The 27,324-nt window shown below is 36.0% G+C and overlaps 2 protein-coding genes across 3 annotated transcripts in view; one reads left to right on the top strand and one right to left on the bottom strand.

Annotated features, from left to right (window-relative positions):
- The first annotated feature begins 250 nt into the window (after positions 1 to 250).
- LOC123561503 (uncharacterized) overlaps positions 251 to 27,324 on the top strand; it is a 56,958-nt gene continuing 29,884 nt past the window's right edge. The window contains exon 1 of one of the 2 annotated variants that reach the window (XM_045353928.2): positions 251 to 394. The gene's annotated coding sequence lies outside the window, so the exon portion shown is untranslated. Of the gene's footprint in view, positions 395 to 13,108; positions 13,129 to 27,324 lie in introns of those variants that run through there. The other variant, XM_053553132.1, reaches the window with a different exon arrangement.
- On the bottom strand, positions 24,140 to 27,084 carry LOC123526117 (uncharacterized). Its single transcript, XM_045305132.2, has one exon. It carries the CDS (start codon positions 26,639 to 26,641, stop codon positions 24,140 to 24,142), a length of 2,502 nt encoding a protein of 833 aa, XP_045161067.2. The 5' UTR covers positions 26,642 to 27,084.

Raw genomic sequence — 27,324 nt, forward strand, 5'->3', positions numbered from 1 at the left:
ATGAGAAAAAACACAAACTACAAGCTTAAATATTTTATTTTGCATGATCATATATTTAAAATAATAATATGAACAATAAACAGGAATATCATACGAACCTTAAAATATTAACTAGTGCAAACTCTCAAGAGAATTTATTTGCAAAAGTTCGAAGAAAACATCATCGAATGAAAATGCTTGGACAAATTAATGCGCGGACATGAATTAGCGCACGTGCGATAGCGCTAAAAGCGCTGTTATTAGTACACCGCTAAAATAAGTAAGCATACAGTATTCATGTTTTCTTTCGATTAAATGTTCTTAATTTGATGTATTAGTATAGATTTAGAAATTTTTAAATTGTTTGTGATGTAAGAAAATTTGGGATTACAATTATTAACACTGTCTTAAAAATGTAAGTACGTTAATAGAAATTACTTTGCATTGTGAGGCGAAAGAGTTCATTTTTTTCATTATTAAGGCTGTAAACAATTTTCATAATGAACATAAGATACCAAGGTTGAAGATTTGTAAAACGTGTAATTGTGGTTTTCTGAAAGTGTAAGTAAGACACATTCCTTTTCAAAAAGTTGTACTTTGGACTAAAACAGTAAGTAGTATTACGACAATATGCAACGTATTGACTGATACTCAGAAATGTTTGCAGGATCCTTTTTTTACAGATTTTACAGATATAAATGCTGTGTTGTTCAATTTAGTTTAAATATTGCAAGTGTTTTGTGACATATGCATCCACACTCTTTGAAAAAGCGCAGTTTAATGTTTTATGCAACACGTTTTCAGACGGGTGCAACTTTTCGAGATTCTACTTTCCAGATTTTATTTACTTCACAACACCCGCGGCGGCCGTAAAATGTCGCCCCGACTTCCTCTCAGTGCTGTTATATGTTCTGGTCCTTCGGGATCATTGATTTCAACTCATTTAGATTCGAAGATTGAATACTGCTTAAGCCGGTGCTAGTGAGCGTAGGCAGTGTTGAATTTTCCATTACTGCTCATGAATAGACCCAATCAAACCGAGTCTGCAATTTTCACTGTTTGCCTTGTTCTCGGTGCTTCCGAGGGATCTACTTTCCAGATTTTATTTTCGTCGTCCTGTATAGAAGTACCTATTTTTTGTTTTATTTATTAAAACTAATAAAAGACGAGTTTGCACCATTCTGAATACTAGGAATTATACTAATATCAGTCTGACGTTTTCTGCTTCAGTCACGTGATCTTCATTCTGGTAGCAAAAATGTTACTATTCTCGTACTTTACCTCTGTGCGACACATTGTACAAATGAGTATCAATAGTTATTTAGTGTTATGAATTGCTTCAAAAAATATTAAAACAAAATGTTTCATTCAGCATACACGATGACTGAAAAGGCTAATTAACAATTATGTTTCAATCTTATCCTTAATGTGCGTTTGAATTTAACAAGAAAAACAGAATGAAAAAACAAAATGTGGTGCTATAATTTAGTCTTCCAGTTCAGCATAAAGTAGATATACTATTTTAAGTACAGATATTTATTTACTGATGTTTAGACAATCGTAACATTATGTTGAAAAGTAATACACAGCTAAACATTTCCTTTTAGAAAAAAACCTGCATGCTTATGAGATCATTTCAAGCCGAGAGAAATGTTTAGCAATAGGCATGACACTCCTTGATATATCCCTTAGGTAACTATATGCGGTTACAGTTAATTGGTATTTGATTCGTCATTTGAATGTTGAAAATGAATGGTTTATTCTTTCATTTCGTACCAACCACGTTTCATTCAATATTAAAAGTTTAAAAACGTTAAAGGAAAACAAACAAATGGTAAAAGGTTTGTTTACAGATTATCATATTAGGAGGTTATCATTCAAAATGTATAATGACTGTATGACTAAAACATGTCTTTTTCTGGCCATGTTAAATACATCAAAATATTCTCAGTAGGCATTTAACTCTCCTCTCTTGTTATTTTTGTTAAAACTGTCTTGCCGCTGCCATAGAAAACGTATTGACATAAAACATTTTGATACAGTTTGAGAAACGTGGCAAGAGGCAGCAAACTTGATCTGAAAATACGAACAATTACATCTTCGTATCTATGTTGCATGCCTTTGTGAACAAACTGCTATTGGTTACGTTTAAAATACTAAATAGCTCATCACAGTAAAAATGGGTATGACCACTAAACACTGTGTCTATGACCACAGTTGATTTGTGTGCTTGGAAAATTAAAATTTATTTGATGAAGATATTCTACATTTAAAATTAGTAGGGTAAAATGGGGTAACTGGGACACTTAAAGAAACACTGTTGAGTAATATTTTAGAAAGACAAAATATAAACTTGATTTATTGATATTTCAGTATGCGCAAACTATATAATATGAACGAATATAAACTTTTACAAATACCTGATAACATGTGATTAACTATAAATTAATTAAACATTGGTCAAGTGTCCCAAGTTACCCCACCCAGTTGGGGTAACTTGGGACATTTTAGTTTTATTAGAATTTATGTATATTACAGTCGAATTTATGACAAATGAAACCATTCATGTCCACAGACCAAAAAAGAATTCTAAACTGAAAATATAGCTCAGTATTAATTACAATTTATGACTGTTTTGTAAAACAAGGATGCATAAAGAAATCAATTTGTCCATTTTTTGCCTAAATAATGTCATTATTTGTTTCAATATATGCTTATTATATAAATCGTTTAAAATAAAAAATGTTATAAGTGTAAATAACTATGTATGAATTAAACATAAACTTGACATAATCCATTATGTACTTATATATGTGATTTTTACACTTGAAACTGATCAAAATTTTAAACAGTCTTAAAACATAGATTTTATCAAATATTAACGGGACAATTAAAATGTGTGTCTTTAAGGACATTAACTAGCTTTTTGCATACAAGAAGACTCGGGGAGGAGGGGATGAAATATGAGGGGAATGAAGGTAGAGTTAAGGAGATCTAGAGGGACACATGGGCATACGCTCTCGGAAACTATTGGCAACTGTACCTAAAATGTGTTGTTTGGCCAATATTTGGTGTTTGCTTTAGCCTGAATATTTGACACAATGTCATCTTTTAAAGGAGTAATTAACTGAAAGAACTACCATGTTGGCTTGACTGTCAGTTGGTTCCTGCGCTTCACCTAGTATAAATACTACTTATTAATATAAGATTTGCCGGCAGTTTCTTTAAACATGAAAGAAATATCAGTACTAGCGTATTAGACTATCAAAAATTCTAAACTCACCATATTTTACGCGGAATGAGTGGGAGGGGTTCACGGAACGATCTCCCTTTAAATAAACTTATGTGACTAAACAGTGAGTTAGATCATGTAAACTTGGTATCGGGTAGAAAATTCAGTAGTTGCACCAGAGTTAAGCTAATGCCATGTCCTTGATTTGCAATGATACATAATACGCTTCAATATTTCAAACAAGTTAAATGCGATATTACATGTATACAAGAACCAGCTTCTTGCGTCAAAATTGACGTCACATTTAAGATCAAGCCGTTACGGTACCGACATTAAATATCTTTAAGATCTTATTGATATACCGACCACATATAAGCAAACATATCTAGAAAGTCGGACGACTATTTCAACTGTGCGTTTCACTAGACAGGAACATAACGAGAATATTTTAATGCACCATCTGAAAAAAATAGGCATAATTATTTACAGCGTGTAATTTTATGTTTTCTTATTTTTATTTAATTAGTAATACTCTCAACATATGTCTAAGAAAATCGATTCTTAAAATATTTTCCAATCCATCGGCAGAAAAGTTTTGTCATAATAGGCTTTAACACTGAATGTTCTTTTTCAACATATGATCTTATTTAGGGAACGTAACCAATATTTACCCCAATTTACTGAAAAGTGTAAAGTGTCCCAGTTTCCCCATTGTCCCAGTTACCCCATTTTACCCTATCTAAAATAATCAATCTTAATGAAAGATGCGCATTTGGATATCTGTGAAGACGCCAGGCTACTATTGCAATTTCTTACGCGATAGTAGTACTTGTTCTGTTGGAAGCTTTTTATTAGCATCTGTAGAATTATAAAAGTCATCGTTTCAAGAAGAACTAAGAAATATGATATCTTGAAGAAATATTAATTTTATAATTTAATAAACTATCAAATCTTTTACAATGTTTTCTGATATGTTTTAGGATTTGCATATTTCACTGATCTCGGTAACAGTTGTTTCACTAACTTGTTCAATAAAACTGATTACAGTTATTATAAATTTTACCGACATTACAGATCAACCTGATATATCTATTTGGCACTAGTTCGTATGTCGTTTGGGAATGCTTCATAGCTAAATTGCATCATTCAGTTACCTTCCGGAAGAAAACTCGGCTAATCCACTTTTTGGATTTCACTTTTTGCTTTTTATGAGGATAGTGGTAGGCCAAATCTATAATGGAAAATGGAAGATCAAAATTTGGTTTTGATGTTTCGTAATGTATAACTGTTTTTAACGACACCTCTTTACCATAAAATGCGTTTTATACATTGCAAGTTTCAAACAGTACAGTCATTTTTGATGCATACATTTGTTTTAAAACATACCTAGCATGCTGTATTTTCTTTGGTAGTTTTTTTCCTCTAAACCCCTTTCTTTTGTCATTTCATATTCGAAATGCGGTCAATTAAAATTTGGTTCCGTGCAATGAAATTGTACGAATCTTTTGTGACGTGTATGAAAGTGTAGAATTTTACGTATTTAACGATGTTATATACTGAATTGCTTGTACAACTGTAAAATGCATCAATTGAGGTTCAAAATTACAGGTATGATCATTTCAATTTTACACCTGCAGATTATGTCTAACAGCAAGTTGATTATACATGTAGATTTTACTTAACAGCTGCAGAATAACTGTGGTACAGTTCAAATCATGCAATTAGATTTGCTGTAAAACATATAACTAGTGTAAATATAACAAGAAATATCTTTAAAAATGATGATCGGCGAATTGTAATAAGGAAAGAAGTTTATGAATTTTTTATCTAACATTCATCTTTCATCTAACATTTTTTCAAATTGCAAAACTAAACACCGCACTTTAACAATTTAAATGGTTCTCTTTTAATTTTTCGCAAAGGTTCGTAGGGTTGCAATATGTGCGTGAAATTAGCCAGAGCAGCCAGAGTTCAGCCAGAGAAGTCATAACTCTGGTTACTCTGGCTGTCCAGAGTAGCCAGAGTTCAGCCAGATAAATCATAACTCTGGTTACTCTGACTGGCCAGAGTAGCCAGAGTTCAGCAAGAGAAGTCATAACTCTGGTTACTCTGGCTGGCTAGAGTAGCCAGAGTTCAGCCAGAGTAGCCAGAGTTCAGCAAGAAAAGCCAAAGTTTCTAGGATGTTAAAATGTTCTGGCTACTCTGGTCAGCCATAGAATCCAGAATAGCCCGAGTCGCCTGGATTTTATTTGCTTTGGTTAGTCTGGCTGGCCAGAGTAGCCAGAGTTTCTAGGATTTTAAGAGTAGCCAGAGTAACCTAGTTCACAAACATTTTCCGTCTTAGTTGAATTTGATTATGAAACTTAATATGTTATTTCTATCTTAATAGCATGCGTAAACTGAATTTCAAGTTAATTAATATTTTCAAGTGGCTATTTAGAGTAGCCAGAACGCCAGAGTAGCCAAAGTTCAACCAGAGCAGCAAGTGTTTCTAGGATTTTAACATGTTCTGACTACTCTGGTTAGCCAGAGCATCCGGAGTAGCCCCAGTCACCAGGATTTCATTTGCTCGTTACTTTGGTTGGCCAGAGTAGCCTGAGTTTGTAGGATTTTAACATGTTTTTGCAACTCTGGTCAGCCAGAATAGCCAGAGTAACCAGGTCCCATGTTCACAAAAGTTTTCCAGTCTTAGTTGAATTTGATTATGAAATTTAATAATTGAGCCGTGCCATAAGAAAACAAACATAGTGTCTTTGCGACCAGCATGGATCCAGAACAGGCTGCGCATCTGCGCAGTCTGGTCAGGATCCATGGTGTTCGCTTTTAAAGCGTATTGGACTTGGAGAATCTGTTAGCGAACAGCATGGATTCTGACGCGCAGGCTGGTCTGGATCCAATCTGGTCTCAAACCCACTATATTGGTTTTCTCATGGCGTGACTCATATGTCATTTCTATCTAAATATCATGTTTAAAACTGAATTTCAAGTTAATAACTATTTTCAAGTGGCTATTTATAGTACCCAAAGTAGCCAGAACTCTGGTCACTATGGCTGGCCAGAGTTCAGCCAGAGTTCAACCAGAGTAGCCAGAAATCTGGTTACTCTAGCTGGCCAGAGTAGCCGAGTAACCAGGATAACAGTTGCTCTGGCTACTCTGACCAGTCAGAACAGCCAGAATTTCCAGATATTCATTGGTTCTAGCTACCCAGGCTAGCCCGAATAGCCATAGAAAATAAATACGGTAATACCTATTGCGAAATGACCCTTTTGATTCTCTCAGATTTGATTTTTTATTGTTTTATATGTATCAAGTGATTCATAAAACGGACTTCAAAAAATTGTCTTATTTTTCAGACAGCAGCCAGAGTAGTCAGACGTTCTAGGATTTTAATATGTTCTAGCTACTCTGGTCAGCCAGAGTAGCCAGAGTTTAACCAGATTTATCAGAACTGTGGTTACTATGGCTGACCAGGACAGCCTGTTTCATAATTTTTACATAGTCTGGCTACTCTGACTGGCCTTAGTAACCAGGAAATGCGCACGGGTTCTGGTTACTCTGGCTGGCCAGAACAGCCAGAGAAAATACAGACAAACATGTGAACTAGAGTCATTTTTAAAATGTATGACCTTTTTTTCATGAAAATCATATTATACAGATTAGGTTACACTAACTGTTGTACATAATTATAATGTAAATAAAAAGTTAGACCTGTTGCGTGTTGTGTGTGTTGTATACGAAGGCTGAAATTCACAAAGATTAAAGCGAACAGGTCTATTTATTTCTGGTAGATTGAAAATCTTTATAACAAGCCTAAAAGTATCAAATAAAATAACAACAACAACAACAACAACAAAGAAACAGTAAGACGGCATGATTTCCGAACAAAGTTAAGAGTAACACGAATCAGAAAATGACACTTTCAAATAAAATAAAATAAAATAAAATAAACGGGTCTGTGCAAAGGCTGTTTGTTTATATACATTGTAAATAATGCTTAGGTATGTTTTCTTTTTATAGGGTAAATCCGTAGAAAGTCGGACATCGTATATATAAGTTGTAATTTTACAAAGTAGCCTGCCTCCAACGAAGGGTAGATACGACACCGATCCATCCTGGATCTTCAGTACTTATACGGCTGTATGCCATACCACACTGGACTATGATCTGGTGCAGTGCGACTTGGCTGTCATGGTCTTTTGTTTTGCACTGACCCATTCTGGATTTTATTCATGGCATATTTTATCCCCAGTGTATTGTCTCATATTCCTTCTGTTAAAAAATGGCACCAAATTGAAAGTAAAAAACACATGTACATGAAAATAAATATGCTATTAAGATAAAAATGACATATTAAGTTTCATTATTAAACTTAGCTTAGACTGAAAATATTTTGCGAACGTGGTACCTGGTTTCTCTGGCTGACCAGAGTAGCCAGAACATGTTAAAATCCTATAAACTCTAGCTTCTCTGGCTGAACTCTGGCTATTCTGTTAGAAACAGGCAGAGTAACCAGAGCAAATGATATCCTGGTGACTCGGGCTACTGTGGCTACTTTGACTAACCATAGTAGCCAGAACATGTTAAAATTCTAGAACTCTGCCTACCCTGGTTAAATTCTGGCTACTCTGGCCAGCCAGAGTAATCAGAGTTCTAGATACTGGATGAACTCTGGCTACTCTTGCTAAACTCTAGATACTCTGGCCAGCCAGAGCAACTAACCAGAGTTCTGACTACTCTTGCTGAACTCTGGCTACTCTGGCCAGCCAGAGTAACGAGAGCTATGTCTTCTCTGGCTGAACTCGGGCTACTCTGGCCAGCCAGAGTAACCAGAGTTATGACTTCTCTAGCTGAACTCTGGCTACTCTGGCTAGCCAGAGTAACCAGAGTTCTGCCTTCTCTGGCTACTCTGGCTGATTTCTGGCTACTCTGGCTAAACTCTGGCTGAACTCTGGCTACTCTGGCTAAACTCTGGCTGAACTCTGGCTACTCTGGCTGCTCTGGCTAATTTCACGCACATGGTTGCAATTTTGTTTCGTTTATCCTTAGACGAATAAAAAGTAACAGCTATAAATATGTCGAATTTTACAACAGTATAGATTTTACAAAATTCCAATATTTATGACGAGATGTCTCTCTAGATTTATTTATATCCCGTCAAAGCCAAATGCTTGAATGACACTTGACAATACAAATGTTTCACAAAATATCATCAGCTGTATTTTAAGACCTGTATTTTTTACTCTGTACAACTGAACTGTATTTCTGGTCAGTTTTCATTTGTGAATGTATTTCACTGGTATAGTCTTTTACAGACGTTTTTAGCTTTAAAACAGACGTGAAGCATTAATAAAATGCTTTTACTTGCGTGCATCTCCGAGATAAATATTCTTTATTTTAAGGGTAAATTAAACATGTTTTTGTTGGATTTAACGTCGCACCGACACATGATAGGTCATACGGCGACATTCCAGCTTTAATGGTGGAGGAAGACCCCTGGTGCCTCTCCGTGCATTATTTCATCACGAAAATTAAACACGGATACGTGGATACGTTCAAAATAATAATTGTAAAAAATATCATATTTAACGTTTTTACATTTACAAATATTTGCATTGAAAATTGTAATTACACGTACAGAAGAAATGAAAGAGAAAACTATTTCTACCACTGTTTTCTTTTTCGGATTGATACTAATTTTAGGTTGAAGTTTTAGGCAAATCGTGCATATTTCTTCAGATTGTTGAAGTATGGCAATATCAAAAGATCTAGTGAGTCACAGAAAATCCTACTGATTCAGAAATTAAAACATAAGTTTACATACAAATTTTAAATTGGTTTCACATTGAAAGTAGTAACAAAGCCCATTTAATGGTAAATAAACATTTAATACTGACACAAGTCTGACTCAATGCCACTAACCATTTCAGAATGTATGACAAACGAAAAATGTCCCGTAAATTATTGCTGCTACGCGACTGACCAAATTAAAAAATATATGGGGTGTAATGTAACTCATTCAGCTAAAAGCTTTCATTAGCAGTATCAGTAAATGTTAAGTGGTATAGATAAGTATTTCATGGTGAAAATAGCAGTTTTGCTTGTTCTAATACGAACAACATACATGTATCATATCGTAACCGTATTGCTTTATACAGTATTTCACGGGGGAAATAGCAGTTTTGCTTGTTGTGATACGAACAACATACATGTATCATATCGTAACATAATTGCTGGGTTTTCCAAAAATTTGAATACCGGACAAGGCGAATGTTCTGCGTGAGGATTAAGTAAAGAAAGCACGTCTAAGTTCACTCGGATACAACCTTTGTCATTTATTTTTGAAGAAAATCGTACAATGCAACACTGAAATCTTTGTATAGGTCTGTCACCAATTGCATATACACATAGCAAATATGTTTTAGACAGAGCTGTGTCAGATTAACAAGATTTTTATGATCATTTAAATGTTAAAGACATCCAATGGCCAACTAAAACATTATTATCTTTAGATATTTCTTCAAATGTGTAAAATCCTCATCAAATGTTTTTAACTTTACTGTATATACAGAGCTACATTCTTAATTAAATGTCATGTAAAAACGGTTGATTGTTAAAAAACAGCCAGTTTATTAGTGGCAGTGCACATTTATAATGTGTTTATCAAACATGTATACAGTGTGTATACTATTGCAAACCTGATGTATAGTACTGCTAAAACACATATGATTAAAGACTAAGACTAAATCTTAATGAAGATATGTCTATTAGTACATAAATGTTTTGGTAAATAGGATTTGACAATATTATTGCAAATATCTCTTATTTTATGATTTTTAAATCAAGAACCCGCGTTTATAATTTCTTTACGGTTATACGTAACCAATAATTACAAACTATACATCATTCTATGGATTTTTAAGAGCATGAAGAACATTTTGATTTTTGGCAGCTTCTTGATAATTTAGATCAATTCAGTTAAACTGTCTTGAAAAAATTATTAATACATGAACTGTGCTCATCTCAACTTCTGTCTTGTTTATAGATCAGTGCATTTTTACTTTTCAAATGCTTACTTGTGTTTGCGTACATCGGCTGAATTTTCGTATTGTGTGTGTGGCTTTTCATATGGACTCTTGTTTTTTTGGTGCTAAAAGTGACTTTAAGTCGAAGCTATTCCTGAAACATAGGTTACCTTACTAATTATATAAATTATGTATATTATATAGAGCTTTAATAACATTTGAAATGACATATCTGGAAAAACAAGGCAATCGGTAACACCGATGGATGCTTCCCGAAGCAAATATCAGAAAAAGGGGACAGTTCAAAAACAAGGTCATATAGAGTTATGGTTCTTAGTCACTGCATTTCCTCTCAAAGACCTAAATAAATGTGTTAAGTAAATAGTCGATCTTTTTAGCTCACCTGTCACGTAGTGACAAGGTGAGCTTTTGTGATCGCCCTTCGTCCGTCGTCGTCTGTCCACAATTTCTTGTGAACACAATAGAGACCGCATTTTGCATTCAGTTTTAATCAACTTGCACACAACTTGTAATGACATAATATCTCGGTTCTTTCGACAACTGGCCAGATCCGGTTATGAGTTCCAGAGTTATGGTACATTAAAGGGCCAAAAATTGCAATTTTGGCTTTTGCAGCCATATAGAGACTTCATTTAAGGTTCGATTTGATACAAACTTATCTTAAACAACAATAGATCTTGGATTCCAAGTCAGATCCAGTGATAGGTTCCAGAGTTACGGTCCCTGATTGACCACTGAAAGAGCCAAAATTTGTTATTTTTTACCTTGTGAACATGATAGGAGTGACATTTTACATTCGATTTAAACCACACTTACATACAACTTAAGTCACAATAAGATCGGTTCCTTGCGAAAACCGGGTAGATTTCATCATGGATCCTAGAAATTTTCTGTTTTGGCCTTTCAGGCATATAGAAGTTTCAGTTATGTTTTGATTTGAAACAAACTTGCACAGAATGTTTATCTTGATAATCTATAGGCCAAGTAAAAAACTGGGTCATGTGGGGCAAAAACTAGGTCACCAGGTCAAATCAAAGGAAAATCACATTCATGTCCCTGTGTTCATGAAACTTGATCAGAATATTTATCTTGATAATTCCTATGCCAAGTACAAAACTGGATCATATGGGATTAAAAACTAGGTCACCCGTTCAAATCAAAGGAAAAGTTTGTTAACACCCTTGAGGCCAAATTTATGACCTATCTTCATGCAACTTGGTCAGAATGTTTATCTTGATGATTCTTAGGCCAAATGCGAAACTGGGTCATCTGGGGTCAAAAACTAGGTCATCCGCTCAAATCAAAGGAAAAGCTTGTTAACAATCTAGAGGCCATAATTATGACCCTATCGTCAAGAAACTTGATGATTCCTAGGCTATGTTTGTAACTGGGTCATGTGGGGTCAAAACAAAAATTAGATCATCACTCAAATCAAAGGAAAACCTTGTTAACACTGTATAGGGCATATTTATGACCCTATCTTCATGAAACTTGGTCAGAAAATTTTATCTTGATGATTCCAATGCCAAGTCTAACAGGTGAGCGATATAGGGTCATCATGATCCTTTTGTTATTGTTTTCAAGTTATTCTCCGGCCAATCTTTTATACATAAGGGAGATAATAAAAATAGGGTGATCTAGAGTTATTGTTTATATGTACTGCACTCCCTTTCAATGTGTTCTATAAGAATTTAAAGTTTGAAGAAATTATCTGTTAAAGTTAAGGTAAGATGCTCTGGACAAACTTTTTAACACAAAGGGAGATAATTAAAAACGAGGCCAGCTAGAGTTATGGTTCTTAGTTTTTTCACTTCCTCTCACTGACCTCTATAAATGTATGAAGTACTAAATCAATCATTTTAATACTATTCAAATAATACACCTTAAAAAGTTTCATACATAAAGGGATATAATTCAAAAACAGGGTAAGTTAGAGTTATGGTTCATTGACATTGCACTCTTCCTTACTGATTTCTATGAATATTTAAAATATTAAGTTAATCCCTCTTATAGATTTAAAGTTATGCTCTGGACAAGCCTTTTTTTCACGTAAGAGATGACTCAAAAATGGGGTCAGCTTGAGTTATGGTTCTTTGACATTGCATATCCTCTAACTGACTTCTGTCTACATGTAAAGTATCAAGTCAATCCCTTTCATAGTTTCCGGATAAGGTTTTTTACATAAAGGGAGTTAATACAAAAATGGGGTCAGCTAGAGTTATAGGTCTTGGTTACTGCACTTCCTCTCAATAACAAATAAAAATATTTTCGTGAAGTATCAAATCATTCCTTCTTACAGTTTTTCAAATTCTGCTCTGAAAATTCTTTTTTCACATAAGAGAAAATAATTCAAAAATGAGGTCAGCTAGAGTTATGGTTCTTTGACACTGCACTTTCGCTCACTGACCAATCAATTTGTAAAGAATCAAGTCAATCCCTTTCATAATTTAAAAATCGCTGTGTTACTTGCATTAAATATTCTTACTACATATATGTATATAATTTTATGTAATAGTATGAAGAACTTTAGCCTTACACACAGCACTGTTTGCTTTACACAGATACTATGTAGTTCAAATATTAAATTAGGTGAAATGTACAAGGGAATTGCGTTACACGCTAGAAATTTGAGCTAGTGGCCGCTCTTCTGTCATAAATAAATGATACCCAAGTGTTTATATATAGATATAATACGATGGAATAAAAAACATTCTTGCTGACCTTTTCAGAAAAAATCTGTCACCCTTTTACTGAAAAAAAGAATTTTCCTTTTCCCACATGCACACCATGATCAGGTTATTTACCGTAATCTGTTTTTAGAACAAGTCAAATGGTCAAATTTGGGAAAATGATAAAATCAAGCTTTCTTGAAGGTAAGATTCTTAGTTTCTTTTAGATAAATAATATGAATTATGTCGGGGTCGTATGTAGCAGCAGCCGTATATACTTTACATGCAGTCCTAATGTTGCCTTTTTCGAAAAACATTTTCTTTCCTTCTTGTCTTCTTTCCTTTTTTAAAGATTTTCCAGAGGGGGTCCGGACCCCCGGTCCTCCCCCCTCCCCTCCCTTCTGGATCCGCGGATGGTGACATATCATGCTTTCTGTTTATGCAGGTAAACTTGTGTTTGGTTAAATTTCAAAAGAGCACAATTGTCTGAACAGTGTACAAACTCATTACTGTTTTTTTCAGGCAAGGGTGGAAAAAAAGTGGTAGACAATGAAAGCAGTAACAGTATTATTAAAAAAATAAACAATGAGACATTTCCAACATCTTTGGACGGTTCAAAAAATCCCATGTTAAACATACGATAAAGCCCGAAACGCGTGAAAATGTTCCGAATGTAAATCGGGTGAAGTACGTGCTCTATGTCTAAAATTAGATTGTGCGTCTAGATTGATTAAACTGGGCGAGTCTACTTACTTATTACTTGAGGATAAAAAGAAAACGTGTTTTTTAAATGTTGCTCTTAAACAAGGGTGGCGGTTGAACTACTAAAAGTACAACAACAGTTAATTCACAACAAATCGTACGGTATGTTTTATAATCAGTAGAAGCTAGTCGTATTTACGCTTATGAGACCTGTTTCACCCATAAGTAAAGAATTCACAGGTCCATCATGAGATATTTTCCCCAGTGCGTATATACTTGTCCTATTCAAAATGATCGCGGCAGCCGCGATCAAAAAGGCGAAAACACCGAAATGATAACAGACCTATGCCTCCTAAATACAGATAATACAGATACTTAGTACTCTTTTACGATATGTGGCAATCCGTTTATCTCTATTTCATACAGAAATAGCTCATTCTGTTTAGTAGAAAAGGCCAATCGTTTCTTCCCACTACTAAAAACATTTCGATTTTATGTGTTCATTCAGAAATATCACAGGCAATGTCTTAATTCAAGAGTAAATTAACGGGTATAAATCAGCCATAAATATCTCTCACAAACGAGGAAGGCATTAAATAGTTCATGTTCATGTTCTTTTACGAGTGTAGAACGTAGGAATTTACACCTCTTTTATCATTAAATGCCTGTGTGGATAATTTTAGGCGGATTATGTCTTGATATTCACTGAAATGGCTGAATTCTTTGAAGATCTAAACTAAAATGTTTTAGACAATTTGTTTGTTTTAATTATTATAATATTCATAGTTTTCCCTTTCACATGCTAGAAATGCGTAAACAACGACCCCCTTACATTTGTAATTTGAGCTAAATAAAGCATTATTTCTTCAAATTGGGAAACTACTCTGCAATTATGTATGTATCTTTATACTACAATTTTCTAGACTGAATCACAGGATTAGTTGGAGCTTGTGCACACTCCTTCAGAATAAACATTGACGAACTAGAGGGATATTGGCATGCTGATGATTGTTACCCGAATTTCTGTAAATTAAAAATCAAATCTGACAACTTACAAAATCCTTCTAAACTCTGTACCTTATGTGTAAATTATCGTGTCCGGAGAATATTTCATTTGTACACAGGCATCAAATGATTTTTTATATTCACTGATATAAACAGTCAGTATAATCTAAAAAGTGTTTTTATAAGATATAACAAGTTCGCTTGATATTTGATTGGATATAAAAAAATTGTAAATCTTCACAATTTCTGAGCCAGTCAATTTCGCGAACTGAACTCATTTCACATTTCTTACCCATCGCATGATTATTCGGAAGATGCGCTGGAAACATCACTTTGTCTTAAAGCACTGTTTTTTTCACGATAATTCTAAAATAAATAGTGATAGTTGACTATGTTCACACCTTGTGTTATTTCAATCACAGATATACAATTTATATCAAAATATGAGTAAAAAACAAAGACAATTTTTAATATAAAACTAGTTTACAAAAATTTAGGAACAGACGGTAAATGATACAATATAGCTATAACATTTTGCAAAAATATACCAATAATTTACTGAAAATAGCCAGGATGCATTATCCTAAATAATGAATAAACTCGAATTTACAAGAGTCTTTAGAAAGAAGTTTTCTATTTGGTGGTAGAAAACTTACAACATGTCTGTCCTCAGCGAAACGTTCACTAAATAAATCTCCCTTCTTTCGTTAGAAGAAAAGTGTTAAACTTTGAGTTGTTGTTGTTGAGTAATTTAATTTCATTCAATATGAATAAAATATAATTGGCCGATGGTCTGTAAAATTGTATCACCATTTTCCAACATTTCAGCTGGAGAGGTAACGGATAAAATGGAAATAATTGTTTTTGGTACATGTAACTCCATCTTCTGAAACTTTAGGGAAAATCTATGGCAATTTTCTTACACCATTACAAACAGTTCGCCCGTTTGAGATACTGTTCTTTTCATATTGTGTTATTTCAAGAGAAGCGTTACTTGGATTTTAATAAAAATAGTACTGGTTACAGCTCAATCTTTCCGCCATTGCTGTTGCTATCAGCAACATAGCATGATTTTTATTCAGAAATACGGAGATAAAAAATCTTGAAGCTTGTATTGTCTTCTTTGCCTGTAAGTGCTCAAGATGTACAGATACGGTTAACTTTTATAATCATATAACTGTCTCGGGTTTGACCGACAAGTTAGTTTCTGTCAGACGAGTCTAGTCAAAACTAAAATAAATTTGAGAAAAAACAATTGCACACATTTGCAATGCAATAAAACAGAACAAGTCATATTGAAATTATGGGAATAAATCCAAGAGAAACGTTTGTCCTTTTTCCAGAAAGATTTCCTTGATTGCGCAATGATTTAATTATTCCCTCGAAAATTGGATTGTAATGATTTGCATTTAATAAATGTTCTGCGTCTGTTAGCTTGTGCGAGGATCAACTTGGAAAATAGTATCACATACTTCACATCTAACTTTATGCATTATCCCGAAGTAATTAAACGCCGAAGCCATCTTAACTGCAGCATTCTCATAATTGTCCCTTTGTCAGCTTTCAGTAATGCATACAGCACTGTTGGATGCAGCCTCCTCCGTACGTTCCTCAAATTTCTTGTAAAGTAAATAAATCGAAATCAAACGGACTCATTTGCAGCGAGAACGTAAGACGAAGTAGAACTTCCCTTTCCGTGCCATTAGGGTTCACCTTACCGTTTGTGCCTTATAGCAAGAAGCTTTTTCGTGTACAATGAGCGGTGTAACATCAGTGAGATCAGACCTCCTGCGTTTTTTTGCTGTTATTACAAATGTTTCATAACAAAGATGGAAGTATTCGTAAATTACTATTGTTCGTATTGAAACGTGGTAATATAATAATACCCCCAAAATTATTAGCGTAAATCATTTTGCATTTTCAAGTATGACCTAGGAGTGTTTTGGATGTGTCATTCCATTTACTTGCTTTTCAAGTGAAGCTAATGACTGAATAGCCATGTTTCGAAAATTTTCCACATAGCAAGAAAGAATTTCAATCTTTCTAGTGGCTGTTTTCTCTGTGTTGATTTATTTTCTAATTATTTTTAATCATGAAGTCAATTTTAATGGTTCTCATATACTGAAATGGGTGGGCACTCGTCCCTGCTTTTGCACTGGATTAAGATTGAGTGAAAGGAACCTAAAGGTAGACTTTCTTTTGTCCAAACGTGTATTTAGAACCGCACCGATCCTACAAAATTTTTATCTGCTCGAGCGTATAGCTTATAACCGAATATGTAAGTTAATTGTTTTCGTTGGTCAGCCTTCTGTTTCAAGGAAGGTAAAGGAAGCAGTAACCACACAGATATCTGAAATCGTGACAGTTCTTATTCAACTCGCTGTTTAGATAATCAAGGCACATTGTCATTTGTCGCTATCTTTCTATAATATTGGAATCAAATACTTGTTCTGGTAAATGCTGCTAGGAATACAATAGGACAGAGACTTTTGTATTGAAACAAACAGCTGTGAATACAAATGCGCGTATATTTTATCAAACTGTTTGCAAGCAATATTCAACAAACCATTACTTTTTTGTATTAGTTTTTTTTTGTTGTTGTTGTTGATGATAACTTCGAATTCGAAGTAAAAGTACATATCATGACCACTTTACTAGTCTTACACACTAGAACATTTAATCTATTCTCACATACTGTAATATAAGCACAATATAAGTATTTTAGCGAAATATGAAAAAACTAATAAACATATCTAATACTGTTAATGTGTTTTAATAAGGTTAAAATTTTATTCAAGTTGAAGTAAGAGACGATTTTTTTGTTTTACGTGTAAGTTTAGGCCACTTCAGAAAATATTACAAAATTAATGAAAATACTTCGATCACACACTGACACAAACAAAAATCCTCTATATATTCAAGATACTGTAGTGTCTAGAAAATCCGCTGTTATATTCTATGGTTTCCCCTCTATAATTACATATAAATTAAACAAATCAAATGAAGTCCACCACAGAACTCTAATGAGTGTTATCATGTGCATTTGGAAAATGTCTATATTTGGCAGTGGCCATATAATGTTAACGTGTTGATGTTTTCATGTTTTAAATGCCTTTTTAACGATTCAATTTCTAATAGTTTGAAGCCTAATTAATTATCACAGTTGTGGACAACGAGTTCCGTGTTAGCAATTCAAAACTATTCTGCTCCATTTTTACGAAATGTGAAACTTATTGATGGCTTTTATATGGACCGTAATTCAACAGTTCGTCTGTATGTTGCTGATGACATATTTCTGTCTCGAAGACATAAATTTGATATTCCAGTTGCCATTTGCTGAATATTAATAGAAACCTAGTTAACCTTAAAGGTGGTTAATCAGATTTGGATCAAATAAAGTTTAACAAATGACCATTTACACTTACCTGCGTTCATTGAGTGGTAAATACATGTTAAAGTTTCACTAAAGGTATTTTTAAAAGTTGATTTTTCCTTTTCTGATTGCCGATCAAGGTAGTGTTTAAAGCATAATGTATAACTATAGTTAACACTTTGCCTGTGGATATGAATATAAGAACTATTGTATTATATTTGTCAACGATTTACATGGAAAAATATGTATTTAGACGAAATTCATTACAAATGCAAGTTCAAATAGAGATATACCCTTAAATTTTCAATGATAGAAATACATTAAATAAAGTCTAGAAAATGATTTCTACAATGTGAAATTTATGATAGTTTTGTTAATACAGATAACAGAAGTTTTAATATTTAATTTAAAGTTGTGATCCTCAAAGATTGACAACGGTTGCCTTAGGCCAGTACTTATAAGCAGATATATCTATTAATTTACTTCCCTTGCAATCACACAATTGAGTGGAAAACGGTTAAGACACAATATCATACCTTTTTGCACAATCAAAACATTTACGATTTATTCATATGTGTTTGATTTACCCTTTCAAACCTGCTTCATATGATTTTGTCAACTTACTTATTGTAAAAAATGAACTTTTAACAAACCCATAATAAAATGAAATACCAGTATTTTTATAGTGCAGATAATACAGTTTTGCTTGTAACAAAATGTCACAATGGAAGCACTTTTGTACTACAGAACAGGTCTAGTATGAATAGTAAAAGTGCAATTATATTGATCTCTATTTCCTATGCCTAGTTTATGAAATATGTATAACATCCCATTAACTACATTGCATGCGCAATAAGGACAGATTGAAAATAAATTAATAAGGAAGCTACAGGCTATTTTTAAACTTGTCTTTTAGTTCAGATTGTTGAAATATCCCAATATGTATCAAATGCAAATGTAAGACTTGAAATGATATTAATATCAAAAGAAATCGTCCGCTTTTTGGATACTTTGATATCAAATGGGAGAAACTTCAAAATATAAAAAATGTAATAAAACATACCAAAAGAAATTAAACAATATATTTAAAGTAAAAAAATGTCATCTTTAAAGAAGCGCCCAGGAAGAGGAATCTTCGTATTGAAAGTTTAACGTTATGCTTGCATGCTGCTTTAATATGAGCATAATAATTAATTTTTACAAACTTTGTAATCTATGAATGTACCAAATGCTCATTACTTGAATTTTTTGACTACTTTGAAAAATGTCACCACATTCGCAAAGGAAAATATCTCAAGCTCGGAGTGTTCGACTGTGTAATTATTGCTATTTGAAAGCTTATACAATTAATCATAAGCTTCGTAGAATGAGACAATCTAAATTCTATACGAATGTGATCATATATATAATTTTGTTCTTCAAAACCGAGTGGGTGCTCCCAGCATGACTTGCCCCTCTCTCGTAGCGCACATGTTGAGAGGAAACAATATATCTAGTTAATAAGTTCGGAAGTTTTATCCAAATGTCTGACCACGTCTGAAATACGAGGGGAATTCAGAAAATTTTGAGACAAGCGTGCTTCCGTAGAAACTATTACAGGTACAAGCACTTTGTTTCATGTTCTTCTAGGGTTTCAATGCATTATGCACATCGCAAATTTCACAAGTGGTTTTGTTATGGCAGGGTTACAAGCGTCCTAATACACCATACTCGTGAACACTTGTGTTATTTCATCGTAGGCATGGAAGCTCCGGGTAGGAAGGAAATTAGGTCCTACATAAAGACGCGGTGTTCTCTGAATATATTTAAAACTTTATAAGGCAGAATCCAGAGTCCGAAATCTACCTCGTGTAAGGCGCCCTAAAACGTCTTCATCCTCTCATACTATTGCTGCTGTAGCAGCCATTATAACAGGGACAATGTTCTAAAATCAATTAGAAAACATTCTGTTTAACGTCGCCCAAACACTAGTTTACGGAGCCTTTGCCTTATTCATGGCAATGCATCTGCTTGATATGATTCTTATAGATTCTACTCCAAATGTTTTTAGTCTGTAAGTGCCAATGAATTGCAGTACGGTTCCAGTCAAGAATTTACTAGTATATCATATAGTACTATATTTAAGAAAATAATGTTTAGATAAATATTTGGATGCGAAAAAGGCAATACACATGCAGAACAACGTAACGAGGACGTAGTGGGGGCGAATTATTCTGCATGCCGTGTAACCAACTCGCATTGTCAAAATGTTTGAAAACTTTTTACTTTACATTTTGTTCCTAGTTTGTCTCTTATTTACAAGAGTGGACAAAGGGAGAACTATTTCTCGGCACATACATGATGTCAATTAATAAGTCTACATGACGTCATTGTGACCATGTTTTTATTGTATTACAGCAAGTGGAATAATTTGTGTGCGATGACGTTTAGTGATTTATTCTGCGCACCTAATAATCGATTTAGAGTGTGTGAATTAAATATAACGTCTTATATCACTTTTTGTCGGCAAATAATATACCAATGTGACGTATTGCCGTATCAAGTACTTAAAATGCTCATGTCCCTCATGATATTAAAAAAAAATCCAACAATTGTTTAAAGATAATATTAGCTTTCATTTATTTTTTCATAATAAGACAAAGTGATTGTTGTTACGCAGCAGAAACCTTTCCATTTTAGTTTATTTCTATTGGTATAAAAAAGATAGGCAAAATATGTCATACAAGATTTAAACTGTAATTAAAAATCAACTAATAATTGTCTTCTTAATACATAAATTACTGCCAGTAAATAAATACCGATTATCCGAACATACGAAATAGTATACTGCAACACGTTAATCAGCTTAAATTAATATATGAAATATATATTTACCATATCATGCTAAATATATCATCAATCTTAAATAAAAAATAACAATAAAAAACATAGATAATAGTTTGAAAAATCAGTTGATTATCATTTTTTGTTTAAAGACAGTATTTAACAATTCATAAGATAAACGAAGTTTTTTTTTCATGTCGCAAAATACACTTTTGTATTACAAATTGACAAAAAGAACAATGCAGTAATTTGCTACCGCACATACTAACCTTAATTTCGTCCGGGAGTGTTCTTGATATCGTAACAATAAGCCCGCCCGCTTAGCTCAGTAGGTAAGAGCGTTGGTCTACGGATCGCGGGGTCGCGAGTTCGATCCTCGGGCGGGGGGTATGTTCTCAGTGACTATGTGATAAACGACATTGTGTCTGAAATCATTAGTCCTCCACCTCTGATAATTCATGTGGGGAAGTTGGCAGTTACTTGCGGAGAACAGGTTTGTACTGGTACAGAATCCAGGAACACTGGTTAGGTTAACTGCCCGCAGTTATATAACTGAAATACTGTTGAAAAACGGCGTTAAACCCAAAACAAACAAACATATAAAATAATAATAACATTTAATTACTTTTGAAAAAAAGGTCTTAACAGCAAATATATTTCGTACATTGTGTTAAAAATTCGCCCCGACTTGTTATAATTCCTGGCATCTTGGTGTCTTATAGCTTTACAAGCTATTTACTCTCTTCAAAATAATCCTTTTCATCAGGTGTCATTCATATACACTATATAAACGATTGTAAGCTTAGCGATTGTAATATAATGCGTTTTTGCTTTGGTTGCTTCCATGCGAGCCTGTCGGCCTACTTACAGATTTTGTTAATTATTTTTGTTTGAAGATGCTAGTTGTCAGATGTATCGAATTTTATCAATCCACTCTAGGTATCTAGGCACATTGTGGACGATTGATGAACAAATGCAAATGATGTTGTGATATTTTCGTTCGTTAATTTTATATTGTGGGTTAAAATGTGATGAGTCTTTTAAAGAAACCATTCTTGTTATGCTTTAAGCTTTCATGGAACAAAATCAAAAAGATAACGGTGTGTGTTTAGTCAATTTTAGGCAATAGGGCGATTTTCACTCCCTAGCACTAACTCTTTCATGCAGAAGGTTTTACTACAAAATAGACGGGTTTGGAAACTCTTTATATAAAATTGACCGTATTGAATTTAGCTTTAGAATGATGAACAACAATCATCAATATTGATTTTGCTTTTCTCACAAAAAAACATCTGCCCTGTTCACTTATTTGCTATATAAAACATCGAAATCCAGTCATCTATAGACGTTTTACTATAGCTACAGTCACACATACGGATATGTCCATGCGTTGAAGTACGGTGCGGATGGGATTGGTCTGTGGGGGAATTAGCACGGAGCAGTACGTGTTAGTACGGGAAAAATGATGAGAACCGGGGAACAAGTTTCAAGCAAGTTGGACTAAAGTCACGCTCAAATGGCTACGGATCGCTCAAACTTTTGTGCATGTTCAATAGTTGGAGAAACTTGCAAGTTTCGGATAAGTCTTGAATACGTTTTGACCAAGTGTTGGTACGGATTGATACGGATTACTAATTTGAGGTACGTCTCAGGTACGGATCGATACGGATTACTACGTTTCTATCCGTGGTTAGACGTAGCTATCCGCGCCGTATGTGTGACTGGGGTATATCATACTCCAGAGGTTTTAACTATGCAATTGACAAAGTTGTGAATTTAAAACGTCATTAAAACTTAACACCGGCGTGGCATTTTACAAAATGTAAAATTGAATAAAAACAGATACAACAAGGGTTTCTTTTTGTAAATTTCTTTTGTGATGCTTGATGAAAATCCTCCAGATTTGGAAATGTATATTAGTCTTGAATGCATTGTACATTTTAAAATTGTAAATAATTTATGATGTTATGGCTATTTCTAAATTAGTAATTCCAAATATGACTCAATCTGTTTTAAAATTTGTATTCTTTGAACACTATTTAGTATACTTCCATTATCAAATTGCAAATTTGACACTTTGCAATTGAATACAACATGTACAAAGCAATTTCTGCGATTGATACTATTTTAGCCTATAATTTCCATAATGAAAAAGTTTGAGATTTGCAGCAATATAAGGTTGTTCATAATTGTAACAAATCATACAATAAATCTTTAAAGTAAACATGTACCCTCTTGCATGTCAGATATTGCTTGCTCTTTGTGACGTTATGAATCGTGTAAATTTACAATCATATCAGCACGTTTGAACGAGGGGTTCTAAACCCAACGATATTCTCATTTCTTTTGAACTATACTGTTTTCACATTTCGCTATCGCGTGCAAATATACCAAATATGTTTCTGTCCGTGTAGGAAGCAATTACTGAGCACTCGTGACAACTGATAGCCGCTTTAATGATATCGATGAATTCTTGTCCTTCAGGAAGCCCATTGATTTGTATGAAGTTTGTAGTCACGCATTATAACCAAAGCTCAGACCGAAATGTTGAAGCTGTCTAAAACGGATCAAAGGAAAGTTTTATTCTGCAATTTCATAAGTAGGACAGACACACGCTTAAATCAAGGCACTAAAGCGCCCCGTTTGTTATTAACCACACACGCGTGACTATAACCCTAATAATCCCCTAAAAACCCTTAAATACTGCTGCGCAGCTGCAAAGCATGAAATGTACAATTCTCCAAGATGGCGGTCTCCCAGAATCCCCAATGTACGACGCTAAAACCCGTTACACGGTACGGTACCGTATATTCTCCTAAAAGGTCAATGACCACTACACTCCCCCCCACTTTATCCCAAAAGGAGTGTAGCCTACTCTGTTGCTAAATATGCCATCCAAATATTAGAATTTTGAACCCAATTGTCAATAAAAACTCCAAGATACCCATCCCATGAATTTAAGAAATGTGGAAATTTGTATGCCATTATGTCAAAAGAAATCCAGAATCAATGGCGGTCAGTTCAACGCACTCCGTCCCTGGGCAGTTCCAGCCATTTGGAAGTTTAACCAGTACTAAAAATGCAAACACCCGCAAGCAACTGACAGCTTGCAAGTTGCCTACAAGGCAACTCCCTCCTGATTCGACCTACAAGGCTACACAATCTCAGTCTCCGACATGGCAGACTGCAACATATTCTTAGCCAACCTACAAGGTAGACCACAAATTCCTGTCGTTTCCAGCTTACGAAGCAAGAAAACATCTACCTTCAACTCCTTTGCGAACATGTACAACATGAACGCCTCTTCCACCTCTACTGACTGTAAAGGTTCACCCCATTCCTAGTGGTAACAGCAAGGACCCGCTCCACCTCTTCGTTCAACAATCTCGCCACTGCTGCCGCTGTCATACCAATGAACCAGGGTGCGGAGATACTGTACCCTGGAGGTGCAAAGTATGGGGCATCGGTTTCAAGCAGTAACCTGGAGGACTCCACACTTCGCAAGGCTTCAACATGTCCCGTGGTAAACCTCCTCCTTGCGACGAGATTGGTAAACCCAAAGTGAACATTTACGAAATGTTCAGTCCATCGCTTCACATCCTCCTTTAAGCCTTGGAAACAGTGCAGATGGATCTTCTGCTCCCTTGGCACAACTCCCACACACTGATAAAAGAGGGATGCGAGGAGCTCCGAAAACTCTGCTTCATGCCGTCCTCTGCAGTGCAGCACAAGCACATGACGTGGCTCCAACAGGCCCAACGCTGTTGCCAGAACATCCCTTTGGACTGCCCACTCTTCCATAGGAGCCGTGTGATCCAGTCCAATCTCTCCCAAACCTACAACTTCTGGCCACTGCAGCATCTCCTGTAGTTTATCGACTGTTGCTGGCCTCACCCCCGCTGCGTGCCTTGGATGTAAACCTACAGTGGTCACTATCCCCTGGCTTTTTAGGAAGTTGACATCTTCCAGCGAAGGGTAGGTGATTGGGTCGCAAAAATTCGCCACTGCACCACAGAGATGGACGCAATTGCTCTGATCCATCGATTGAGCAGACCCCTGCAACTCCCTAAGGTTGTATGTTGCTAGCCTTAGCTCCCTTCCCAGCCTATCAATGTGAAAGTGGCTATCAAAAGCACCCTTCATTCCGTCTGCCATCTCTGTATTATCCCTAGCTATGGGCTCAGTACAACTGAGACCCTCTTCTCCCCCTTCCGCAGAACTCCCTGCCTGCTCTACACATTCGGCCACTCCTGCTACCTCAACATCCATGGCCTCTGACTCGGAGATGGTTCCCTCGAGGGCAACTTCTATCCCCTGCGATGATTCTCCGCCTGTGTCTGCCTCTGTACGACAGGGACTTTCTTCACGACACACTGGCTCCACCCTCTGGGCTGAACACAGTCTCACAATACGATTGCCAGACTGAGCTCCGCGCGTGACCTCCAGATCGACAACACCCTCCATTCTGCCAGATTCTTCTCTTTCGGGCATCGCATGCTCTACTTCCCTCATAGCCTCCTCCCCTCTCTCCGGTGCCAAAGACTCTTCTTGTGGCAGCCGCTGCCTCAGCTCTGTCCTCCTATTAGCAGAGGCAAATAACCGCATGAACAGATTATGCTCCCTCTGATCTAGGAGCTGGAGGACCTCCATCAACACCACCCAGTGGAACACCAGAACTGGTGAGTTCAATGGGAACAGCGATAAGGTTTCTGGGACTACAAGCCCCAGTTCCCTCGATACATCCCTCACTACCCTCCTCGTCCAGTCATCGATCTGCTTCTTCTCATGTCGCCTGGTGACCTCTAGCTGGTTCAAACGCTCCATCAAGTCAGCTGGAGATGCTCCTGGCCCAACAATTCTGGTGGCTAGATACTCCAATGCTTCAGTCCTGTCCCTAGTCGCCTTCCTCCCGCCTGCTTGAATGTCTATCTTGGTAGGGTAGTGAAAGTTAAAAGCGTGAGCCTTGGGGTATACATACTCCTTGGAGCACCAGGATATTGGGCATAACTTCCGTGACTTACTGCTACAAGCAGTAGTGGTTGCAGACGTAGCAGAACTAGCAATCGCTCCCCTTGAGGTCTCCATCACTGGCCCACTCCTGGTTACTTCTACCTGCTGTTTTGACTCTGAGGTATGACTGGTAGGTAGATTGCTACAAGCAACCTCACCCTTACTTCCATCATCCGCCACAGGAAGCTGGAAGGTCACCCTTTTCCTACACACCTCGTGCTCTGGCTGCCTCTGGCTCACGTTCTCGGTATCCATCCTGCTACGAGCAGGAGTCTCCCCTGATGGACCTCCAACCGCCTGTACAACAGGGATTGGATCCGCCTCTAGCTGGACATCCTCGTAATCGAGCGTGGGGTTCCAGTCTATCAATTCTTGCAAGTCCTTCATCAGGACGTCTGATGGTGACCTTTCTGGTGGAGGAGGTGCACTCGCTGCATTTTCTATCACCCTCTCTATGCTTGGCACGGTTTTCAACCTTATATCACTAGTGCAGTTCTTTGACTCGGATGACTCTGGCTCACGCCTACGTACGACCCAGATTGTTCGATCTATCCATGCCCGACTGGCTAGTTGGTAGTCCTCTGCGTCCCTCGCCACTGTCCTCAGCCACTGGTTATTCCCCCTCCGTCGGGCTATATCAACCTGACCAGCCAGCACCGTCCTCATCTCCAAAGAGCTCCTCCTGATGCACAGCATCAGCCTCCTCACAAGATCCCTGCACGGCATCAAGCCACCCTGCCTAGTCTCCTCCACTAACCTATCGTAAAAATCGCTTCCCTCCATTCCTGAAACAAAAAATATCATAACCTATCAGTCACATTACGAATGTGACCATTACTGAAAAATATCATATCAAATGAATCACATTACGAATGCGACCCTTATACAGAATTTACTGGCCTCCCTTCCCGCACGCCCTACATTTATACTTATCAATTTCTAATGCTTCTGTTGGGGTAATATTGACACAGGACCCATGATACCACACCTCACAGTCATCACACATTATCATGAACCGCCCTTGCCAAGGTTTTCTACAGCTACAATGTAATTTTGTGTCATCTTCATCATCATCTGCTACCCCTTCCGGCTCTGCCTTCCATTTCTTTACCCATGTTGGTAAATTTCGATCTCTACAAGGCTTCAGCCTATCATGATTGGTCACAAACACAGAGTTCTTCAATTTAACTCTATACACATAGGCCGAAATTTTCTTCTCTATGACGCCCGGACCCTTCCATGGCGATGACAACTTCCTGCACTTCCCTTAATGGTCGCAGTGTCTAATACATACACTACATCTCCTCTTCGTATACTCTTGTGAGAATTCTAAGGTCATAATTCCTCTTCATGCGCTTTAAGGACGTCTTCAAATTACTCCTAGCTACATCATGAGCTCTCTGAATCTCAGATGTTAACTCTGTAACATAATCGTCTGGATTTACACCTTGCCCTTTATCCCCTACAAGGGGAAACATCAAGCCTGC

The sequence above is a fragment of the Mercenaria mercenaria genome, chromosome 10 (assembly GCF_021730395.1).
Source record: "Mercenaria mercenaria strain notata chromosome 10, MADL_Memer_1, whole genome shotgun sequence".
Taxonomy (NCBI): Eukaryota; Metazoa; Mollusca; class Bivalvia; order Venerida; family Veneridae; genus Mercenaria; species Mercenaria mercenaria.